The sequence below is a fragment of the Leptonychotes weddellii genome, chromosome 14 (assembly GCF_054177405.1).
Source record: "Leptonychotes weddellii isolate Sample4059 chromosome 14, ASM5417740v2, whole genome shotgun sequence".
Taxonomy (NCBI): domain Eukaryota; kingdom Metazoa; phylum Chordata; class Mammalia; order Carnivora; family Phocidae; genus Leptonychotes; species Leptonychotes weddellii.
The window spans coordinates 38433150-38444330 of record NC_138382.1 but is presented as its reverse complement, the minus strand read 5'-3'; the positions used below and the strand labels follow the sequence as shown (position 1 = coordinate 38444330).

Sequence of the window (11181 nt, the reverse complement as noted above, 5' to 3'; positions counted from 1 at the left end):
CGTGACCTGAGCCGAAGGCAGACGTTTAACCTATTGAGCCACGCAGGCACCCCTACATTCCTTCTTTTTATTCCAAACTTGCCTACTGTTTTGCTATACCTTGCTGTGCCTGATGGTAATTCTGTGCTATTCCTGAATAAATCTATCTATTCTGGTAAATAACTGGCAGTTTTATTTTTTTAAGGTTAACAAACTACTGGGAAAAATTCAAAACAATCTATTCATTAATATTTAACATGAGCCTGGATGCAGGTGAATATCTTTATGTAAATGAATTTAATGGCTGTACAGTAGTCTATAATATGGAATGCCCATTGTTTACTTATCTAATCTTTTATAAGAGCACATTAATTTGGCTGCAATTATCTTTTATAAAAATAATGCTGCAATAAATAAATTTGGGCACACATTTAGGCAGGTGTATGGACAGAGTATTTCTGTAATATAAATATCCAGAACTGCATTTGCTGGGTCCAGTGGTTTAAAAATTTTGGTAGATTTTACCAAAATAACCACCCATGTTTGGAAAATTTTACACTTCTACTGTGTATAGGTGTGTGCTCTTAGCCCAACCATCTCCAAACCATCTTGTTTGTCAGATTTTTCATTTATATGTATGATCCCTAGGAAGGCTATCTATGCATATTATCTACTTGTAGCTATATCTGCTTTTGTAAATTGCTTCTGTATTTCTTGCTGACATTGCTATTGCATTGTTAAACTTTTTTGAGTTTTTTATATTGAAAATATTAATATCAATATATTTTTTGAGATTTTTTTATATGTTTTTTTATTTTCTTGATAGTTCTTTACTGGACAGACTTTTAAAAAAATTTATGTATTGGGCTCCTGGCTGGCTCAGTTGTTAAGCGTCTCCCTTCGGCTCAGGTCATGATCCCAGGGTCCTGGGATTGAGCCCCACGTCAGGCTCTCTGCTCGGTGAGGAACCTGCTTCTCCCTCCCCCGCTCTCTCTGTCTGCTGCTCCCCCTGCTTGTGCTCTCTCTGCCAAATAAATAAATAAAATCCTAAAAAAAAAAAAAGCTGATCATTTTTAAAAAAATTAAAAATTAAAAAAATTATGTATTGGGGCATGTTGGTGGTGTAGTCGGTTAAGCAACCGGCTCTTGGTTTCAGCTCAGGTCTGACCTCAGGGTCATGAGGACAGTTAGTGTTTTTTTGTTATGTTTTGTTTATTTTTAATATATTAGGCATTAGTTGCACACAACAATCTGAGAGAGATGCTTTAGGGAAGAAATCTTTCCTCTGGAACCGTGCGCTCTACCCCATGTATGTATAATGCCACATGTGGTTTTTGATGTTTAATGCCTCAGATATGGACCCAAGTGTTCCAAGGAACTTTTTGCCCAGAACTTAGAGATGAATCTGTTGGTGAAATCTCTAACATCCTTCCTGCATAGGACCCTAGTTTGTGTGTCTTCTGAGACAATTTCCCTGTAGAGGGCTACAGCTGAAACCCTGAAATGTCCGAACCCCTCCCTTTGCCCTTCTAATTTCAACCCATAGTAGAAATCCACTTAGTCAGAGGTATTTTGAGGACTTTTTTGTTTCAGCTCCTGAACCCTATCCCACCCACAGAGAGTGCATCTTCTTTTTCTTCCCCCTCTAGTGGGCACAAATAGGTCCTTCAAGGTATTTCTCATGTAATCCCATAATTTGCTCTGGAAATATGCTTATTTCCTTCCCAGTTTCAGTGAGCCTCTTTCTCTTCCACTCAAACCTTCCTCCCAAGGAGTGACAATAGGTTAGGAGCTGTTACTAAAATAAGTCCACTATACTGAATAATATACCAGCTAAGAATTCAATTTTTAATGCTCTCAAATTAACTCCATTTTGATCATAAATATTTTTATCCACATTGATAACTACCTTGTTCATCTGACAAGAACCCACATGAATTTCTGTTATTTGGAATAATTAAATTTTCTCCTAGGGAAATACCTTATTAATTATAAGGCTGATGTTGAAACTTGGAATAAATTTCACTACAACAATGTGCACTTAGCTCTCTTAGGTAGAAAAAGTCACATGATTTATGGGTCAAGGCTAACCTTGTTCTTTGTTCTCCTTGAACCTTGCTTCACCCTTCCCAAGAGGTACACATCTCCACCTCCAGTGACTGAAACTTGTCTGAACAGGTTTCTAAGAAGATGGATTCTTCTTGCATTGAAGGTAAAACCATGGGACCATTTTTGTGTTATGATCACTTCCCTGCATCGTTGTAATGTGACTCTGGCTACTAGTCTCCAGATACTACATGCTGGCTATCTTCCTTACCCATAATGTTTCAAGTATACAAGCCAAAGAAATAAGGAATTTTGTCATCAAATCTCTACTAATCGTGGGTGGAAAAACTAATTTAGCAGCCACCCACTTTGGACAATAACAAGACAAGTGGTCTTTTGAACAGAACAATGGGAGAAGTGTTGCACTTTATACAACTGTAAAAGTGAGCCATTTACACTATTTACATGTATTGTTTTATATTTTTCTACTGCATTTTTTTTTAACTGAACCAAAAATAGGAAACATTCAAGTTTGGTGTCAATGGTTTCTATACTAATTGGTAGTTGAAAACATGACTAACCATCACCAGCAGTCAGGGGCCAAAGGCCCATGAAGAGTGGGTTCAGGAAAGGATTTTCTCAGATAAGCAGAACAATTAGAAGAAGGGCTCCCACCAGCACTTCTGCTCTACATATCATGTCATTATCTTATTGTACCCATACCATACAAGGATAAAAAACAATCTTTCGTTAGATAAAGAAAGATACTTTATTTTTTACTGCAAGACATAGCTTATCCAAATTGTCCATCCAGGAAAAGTAGAGAAACTGAAAAACAAAAATAAGAACTTAACCTCTTAGCAGACACATAAACAAGACTTCCTCATCTCTAGGTAGAGTGTCTTCTCACACATATAAATGACCATGACAATATGGTATTTACATATTTCTTTTCTTTCTTTTTTTTTTTTTTAACATTTTTTAAAGAGAGAGAGTGAGAGAGCACAAGCAGGGGGAGCAGCAGAGGGAGAGGGAAAAGCAGATTCCCCACTGAGCAGGGAGCCCAAGGACCCCAGGATCATGACCTGAGCCAAAGGCAGATGCTTAACTGACTGAGCCACCCAGGTGCCCCTGTCTATCTCTTCTTTCTGTTAGCACTGCATTTTAAATGTCCTTATTCATTCAATATTTAGATTGTCCCTTTATGTGTTCAAGAATATGCTAGGCAAAGAGTTAAGAAGTCCTTTCCCCACCCTGAAGTAGGTCATACTTTTGTTGAAAGAGAAGTAATCCCTCATAGTACAGTGTGGTTTGTGACATGATAGGAGTTGTTCTCTGGAGAGGCAAACAGATTTAGACAAATCAGACTCTAAGGGTTTTCTGTGAAGTGACAAATTTTAAGGAGTCATAAATAGCAAGAATAAGATAGTAACACATATTAGGAAGCTAATATGTACTTGACCAAGGCAATGTGTGAATTAGGGTTTTCTTTCTTTTAAAGATTTTATTTATTTGTCAGAGAGAGAGAGAGAGAGAGCACAAGCAGGGGGAGCAGCAGAGGGAGAGGGAGAAGCAGACACCCCGCTGAGCAGGGAACCCAATGCGGGACTCGATCCCAGGACCCCGGGATCATGACCTGAGCCAAAGGCAGATGTTTAACCAACTGAGCCACCCAGGCGTCCCTGAATTTGGGTTTGCTATGGCCCCAAATGGAAGGTCTGTGGGTTATGCTTTTGGAAGTCAGGTGCTGAGAAAGCAGACTCCAAGACAAAATTGCCATGCAAGGAGTTTATTAGGGAGGGCTATGGGCACAACACATGTAAGAAGAGAAGGCAGAAGTGGAAGAGAGGAAAAGCTGAAATGCAGGCCAGTCACAACATGGCTTTAGTCAAAACCTGGGTGACGGGGCTATGAAGCTGCAATGACCCTTTAGAGGTGGAGTGAGGGGTCTGAGCCTTGTTCCTCCCACATCCAGTCATTGGATACAGGGGAGAAAACTTGGGCTAAATGACTCATTTCAGCCAAAGGCAATTCCAAGAATGCCCCCCAAATCTCTGTATTTACCAAACATCTATACTTCTGGATTATTGAACCAGTCTGCCATCTTTTACCCTAGAAACCTCCATCTTTCAGAGGTTTGATTTCCTTTGTGTTCACATCATATTCCTCATCCAGTCAGATAATGGTTGTAGGTTTGATTTCATACAATCACAGGCATGAGGAACAGAAACCCTTCCAGACAAAAACTTGGTTTGGGTCATTTTCCTGAGAAGACAGTTCCTGTCACGGGGTGCACTTGGGGTATCATAATCTCTATATCCAGCTTCTTTAAGAAGGAGAAAGACCATCGAATCTGCTGCTGTGAAAAGGCAGTAAAAAGAAAAAGAAAAAACCCTCCTCATCAGCTATCTCCCACCTAGGATGGTATTGTGGGAAAATATGAGATCAGTAATCTGAAGGAGACCAGGCCTTTATCTGTTAAAAGTCTACCAACGCTATCAAGAAACAAGAGACATGGTTTGTAATGTGGAGTCTTAGGACCAACAGCATCAGCATCATCTAGAAATTGTTAGAAATGCAAACACTCAGGCCCCACTACAGACTTATTGGATCAAAAACACTGGGCGTGAAGCCATGCCATCTGTTTTAACAAGCTCTCCAGATGTTTCTGATACATACTGGAGGTGGGGCTTAGTTTATTGTAGGTGATAAGTATCCTAAGCCAAATCTCTACAAGGAGCCATATTTATTGTTCTTTTTTTAAATTTCAAAAATAAAATCATTTAATTTTTTTCCTGATTCTAAAATGAATCCATATTCATGGGAGAAATGTTTAAAACTCAAAAAGTATAAGACAATGAAAATTCTATCACCCAGGTAGCACTACTGCGAACATTTTAGCGCATTTTTTCAGACATTTTACATGCATTTTTATTTATAGAAAATATGATGATACTATACTTGTTTATTTTGTAACCTGCTTTTTCATTTAATAATCTATCTAGCTCAGTACATGTAGGTGTAACAAGGATAACTCAGATGACCCAGCTTGTGAGTACAAATGATCTTACCTTTACTCTGAGCCCACCTATGCCCTGCTAGCAGGGCATCTAGTCTCTTTATTTTTATTTATTTGTTTGCTTGTTTGTTTGTTTTTTCATCTAGTCTCTTTAAAGTATTTATCTTCCTCAATATCTCCAAGTTTAGAACTCTGGTTTTAAAGTTTTAAGATGGCACATATATTTAAAAGCAAGCAACTTTTATTTTGTATTAGGCAGTGAAGACAGTTATAGAAGCAGGATGGCAACTTAATAAAGCTAAATGTTTGGGGAAACATTAGCATATACAGTATCAGTTTTAGCTTCTAAATATGAGTATGTATTATCTGCTATGAATTTCTACTTGGCACCTCCTCCATTCTGTTTCCCTCAATTCTGAGGAAAGAAATGTCCAGGGAGAGAAAATGTTCTTTCTTTAATTCAAGGCTGCAGACAGTGTGTGAACTTGAATAAGGAAAGCCAGAGCAAATTATCATCATTCTTGTTATCATTATTATTTTGCAGAGATATTGCACAGTGTTGTTCGGGTTTGTGGGGTCTGGAACACAGTGCAGCTTTCTGAGTCAGGTGGATCTGGTTGAGAATCTTTGTTCTGGCATTGGCTGGCTCTATGGCTTGTTACATTACTTTGAGCAAGTTACTTCACCTTAAAGGTCTTGTCCAAGACTTGTCAAGGAAATGTACGAAATAATAATACAGTTATGCTAATTAAACAGGGATGAAATAGGTTTTGTTCTTCAGCAAGTTTCCATTTCACCTCAAATTATGCAATGAATCTAAAGCAGAACATGACGTCAAGTAGTGGAACTAGACCCAGACTTTTGGGCCATGGCTCTGCTTCTTACATTGGGCGAAAGTCACTGTGACTGTAGGAAAGCCACCAAGTCTCACTGAATGGCAGTTTCTCTGGCCCCACAGTTGCTCCATGAGGATTTCTGAGAGCTCCTGGTTGGAGGAGTTGGACTGCCTTCATCACCGGCAGCTCTGGCGAGTGGAAGCCCTCTCCCTTGGTTGGTGTAGGGGCCCTTCTGTCCGGCTCTCTTCCTCCTGGCCACTCCCTTCCCCGCCAAGGTAAGCCTGGTGCAGTTCTGTTTCTTCTAATCTTCATCTAACACTTCCTTTTGCCGGCAAGACTCCTTCATGCATATTTCCTTTTCTTTTTTTTAAGATTTTATTTATTTAAGAGAGAGAGAGAGCATGAGCAGGGGGAGGGGCAGAGGGAGATGCAGGCTCCCCACTGGGAGCCCCCAGCAGGGTTGATCCCAAGACCCCAAGATTACAACCTGAGCTGAAGGCAGATGCTTAAATGACTGAACCACCCAGGCACCCCTCCTTCATGCATATTTCTAATAACTGGCACTTGTTAGATGCATTTTAGTTTATTATTTTACTTTGTAATGTTCATGGGACTAAAAATTAAAATATAAAAATAAGCTGTAAAACGACCTCTGCCCTGTCCTCTTCCCTTAGTGTCTCCTCCCCAAAATACAGGTTATCATTGTAATTTACTTCTTATACATTCTTTATTTGTTCATACACAAGTTAGGGCAAATGTAAAATTTGTTTTACATTTTAATGTCAAATATAGCATTTTATATACACCGTTCTGCATCTTGCCTATTTTTTTTTACTTTTTTTTTTCAGTATAGGAAGAGCATCCTCATCATTTTCTCCAGCTGAGTAGTGTTCCTTTGTGTGAATATACTTTACTGTCTCTAATTAAAAGAGTTTGTGTGGTTTCCTGTTTTTGGATATTATAAATAATGCTGCAATGAATAATACTGTACATAAGTCATTACACACATGTGCAAGTGTTTTTATAAGATAAATTTCAAACCCAAAATTTATGGATCAAAGACTATCATTTTAATAGGTATCCCCAATTTGTCTCTATAGTGATCCTACCAATTTCCAGTGCTCTGGCAAATTATAAGAGCATCCCTCTCCCAAATCTCCAGAGAGTGTGGGCCTTCACCTATCTGTTATAAATGGCATGTTATTCGCTTTTAATTTGCATCTTTTATTATTATGAGTGAGGTTGAATCTCTTCTCATGCATTTGTTTTCCCTCTGCAATCTGCTTGCTCATGTCCTTTGGCCCTATTTCTATTGTGTCACCTGTAACAAATATTCAGTGTGTATTGATATTTTCAAATCTCACAGTGCACATTATCCCTAGTATTTCTCATTGTGTCTACTAATTTCTGGCAAAGGAATCACTGGAATGGATGTTCTATTTTAAGAAAAGTATTATTACAATGGAGACATATTTCATTTTATTTACCTGGTCAACTTTGATGAAAATATACCCATTTGAAGAACCAATTATGAAACGTTAATGGATCTACTTTAACTCATAAAACTTAGGATGAATAGAAAATACAAAGTGACATTACAAGATACAGACAATTGTAGTCAATATGCATAATCTTAAAGGACAGATTAAAAAAATATATATATATACATAAAACCCAAACAATACTACCAACTTATGAAAAAAAGGAGTAATAGTGTCTGGAAAAGTCCTCCCACCCCTCCACCTACCCTATGCTTTTAAAGCCTGCAGTTGGCTCTTGCTCTACATTCTTCAAGGAATCCATTTCTTGTTTTCTTAGCTTTCTTACCAGTTGGAAGGCAAAGAACAGACACCGGTTGATTTCTACTCGAACAATGGTCCAGGCACAGCGGCTGTACTCCTGGTTTTCCAGGTAATCATGGATCCTCCAGAAGTACATTTTAACATGCAACCTAGGGTTCTCACCACTCAGAATGCCACTTTTCTGCTCTGCTTCCAGGCCTCTAAGCCCTTCTAGGTATTCCAGCTGTTGATGAAGTTCAGTGAGGAAATTCTCCATGTGCCTTTCCTCCCAACCATGCAGAGAAATATCTGCCCTGAAGAGGTTGAAGATCTGCAGAAGCATCTCATGAAGAATGACCAGTGCCTGTCCTCTCTGGTCCCAGTGACGATTCAGAGACTGCTGGGGAAGTAGGAAGTTTGTCCTGTGTGGTAGACACTGCTGAATTGATGATTTTTGCAATTTATTCCAGAGTCTTAAACTCTCTCTGTTTACTCTTTGTTGGATGAGAGCCAGTTTCAGTCCGACGGAGAAGAGGGTAGAAGAGGCCAACAGCACCAACACAATTTCAAAGAAATGCTTGTTAATCATGGTGAAGGTCAAATATGCCACTTATCTTTGTACAGACTTAGTAGAGCTCCAGCTTTAGTGAATGTTGGCTTTTCATGCATCTCAGATAGTTCTGGAAGGTGTTCTCTCTTGTAGGTTTGTTTTCTAATGCTGTCATTACTCTAAGATTACATGTTAGGTTTTCTGGTTCCCTTTTCATAGTGTTTATGGGACATTTCCTCCACTTCCCCCATTGTGTTGGCTGTTTGATGAAGTAACCAAAAGAACTTGTTTCATTGTATGTGTTCCTTCAGATAATTATAGACTAGTCATCCAATATGATTTTCTATTACCCTCATTATTACATACAAAGTTTCACTCAACACAATATGCTTTCTAAATATTTAGTCAAGCTTATTAAAGTTCTTTTATTGAGAGTATTTTTTAAAGGAGTACTCTTTTAATATCTCTATTAAATATATATCTGAGTAATATTTATCAGAGGTTTAGCAGCCCCTATAGGGCACTCGGGGGGGAAAATTAAAATCTATACAGACTACTAAATTTAAAACCTCAAGTAGAACTGTACATTTGCACAAATGTTTGAGCAAATTAACCTTAAAATACATATGAGCAATCTTAAATTGTTTCATATCTTATTCAAGCAGTTGAATATCTAAGTTTCTGGCCTATGAAAGGTAATGTGAAAGAGAAAAAAATTAGCAAAAGAAGGTTGTTATAAAATTATTGCAACTGCAGAATATTAGAAATGGCCTATAGGTCCAAAAATAAGGGAAGGGTTAGATAAATGTTGGTAAATCCATATAATTAAATGCTATGTAGGGGTGCTTGGGTGGTCCAGTGGGTTAAGCATCTGCCTTCGGGTCAGGTCATGATCCCAGGGTCCTGGCATCGAGTCCCGTATCGGGCTCCCTGCTCAGTGGGGAGTCTGCTCCCTCCACCTTCCCCCGCTTGTGCCCACTCTCTCTTAAATAAATAAAATTTAAAAAAATGCTATGTAACCATTTTTAAAAAAGATTTTTAAAATTTATTTGAGAGAAAGAGAGAGGGAGAGAGAGAGAGCATGCGCACCGTGGGGGAGAGGGAGAGGGAGAGAGAAGCCCAAGCAGACTCCGTACTGAGTACAGAGCCCTACTCGGGGCTCGATCTCACGACCCTGAGATCAGACCTGAGCTGAAACCAAGAGTCTAATGCTTAACCAACGGCATCACCCAGGTGCCCCGCTATGTAACCATTATAAATAATAAAGTTATATGTAAACAGATCGGGGGCAGTTGGCTAGTGATATTCCCTAGGGTACCTATAACTATGGTAAATTTTACATCAATATCTTTAAATAAATAATGCCTCTTGAATGGCAAATACCCAGTTCCATATTCTAAATCCTCCTGAATATGCCTCCAATCTACCTTTCCAATCTTATCTCCCACTGTTGCTCCAAATGTTGTGTGAGGGAACCTGAACTCCAGATAAGGTTAATGACTCACTATTTCCTTAATACAGCTAGCCAGGGTGTGTGTGTGTGTGTGTTTGTGTGTTTATTGGACGCTTTCTCTCTCAGAAACATCACCCACACCTCCTTCACCCCCAGTACCTGTCTGTGCAAGGACTAAGGATTACTTCTTTACAGCCTAGATTTTATTTTTAAGAAGTTATAATCTCTCAGGGAGCCTGGGTGGCTCAGTCAGACCTTGGGCTTGGGTCATGATCCCAGGGTCCTAGGATCAAGCCCCGCATCGGGCTCCCTGCTCAGCGGGGAGCCTGCTTCTCCCTTTCCCACTCCCCCTGCTTGTGTTCCCTCTCTCACTGCCTCTCTCTGTCAAATAAATAAATAAATAAAATCTTAAAAAAAAAAAAGAAGCTATAATCTCTTTTCTGGATCCTCACAGCACTGTATATCTTTTTAAAAATGCCTTTCTTGTTCTGTCTCATATATGGCTATTTTTTTACTTGTCACATTTACATTTAATGTGATTATGCACATAGGTAAATATAATTAATGTACTACGGCAGGATTTACATCTACCATATTGCTATTTATTTTTTAATTGTTCATTTTTTCCCCTTTTTTGGGATTGATTACAAAAAATGATTCCATTTTATCTCCACTGTTGGTTTATCAGCTATACTGCTTTTAAAAAAAGATTTTATTTATTTATTTGTCAGAGAGAGAGAGTGCACAAGCAGGGGGAGCAGCAGGCAGAGGGAGAAGCAGGCTCCCTGCTGAGCTGGGAGCCCAACATGGGACTTGAACCCAGGACCCTGGGATCATGACCTGCGCCAAAGGCAGATGCTTAACCGACTGAGCCACCCAGGTGTCCCCAAAGACTTTGTCTTAATCAGTGATGCTTAATACTTAGCACTTTTTTTTCCACTATCATGATAGTTCTCCATTGTTTTTCTCTAAAGTAGTGTAAGCTTGCAGTGGATTCCCTTAATACCATCCTTAGATTTAGACAAAAGGGACCCACGCACCAGGCTTTACTGTCTCATGGGCTCTGAATGCCATTCATGACCCTCCTCATGCACAGCCATGTATACAGATACACACTCAAGCCCATTCACACACACGCATGCATACACACGTTTGTTTTTGTTGTTTTTTTTTAATTTTTTTTTATTCTTATGTTAATCCCCATACATTACATCATTAGTTTTAGATGTAGTGTTCCATGATTCATTGTTTGTGCATAACACCCAGTGCTCCATGCAGAATGTGCCCTCCTCAATACCCACCACCAGGCTAACCCATGCTCCCACCCCCCTCCCCTCTAGAACCCTCAGTTTGTTTTTCAGAGTCCATCGTCTCTCATGGTTCATCTACCCCTCCGATTTCCCCCGCTTCATTCTTCCCCTCCCGCTACCTTCTTCTTCTTCTTTTTTTTTTCTTAACATATATTGCATTATTTGTTTCAGAGGTACAGATCTGAGATTCAACAGTCTTGCACAATT

At 39.2% G+C, this 11181-nt stretch overlaps 1 protein-coding gene across 1 annotated transcript; it reads right to left on the bottom strand.

Moving 5' to 3' along the window:
- Positions 1-7623: 7623 nt before the first annotated feature.
- Positions 7624-8519, bottom strand: IFNE (interferon epsilon). Its single transcript, XM_006745467.2, has one exon. The coding sequence runs from the start codon at positions 8248-8250 to the stop codon at positions 7624-7626; it is 627 nt and encodes a 208-aa protein (XP_006745530.2). The 5' UTR covers positions 8251-8519.
- Between the last annotated feature and the right edge of the window lie 2662 nt (positions 8520-11181).

Coding starts and splice junctions, on each gene's coding strand:
- IFNE (XM_006745467.2), bottom strand. CDS start 8,250: ATGATTAACAAGCATTTCTTTGAAATTGTGTTGGTGCTGTTGGCCTCT.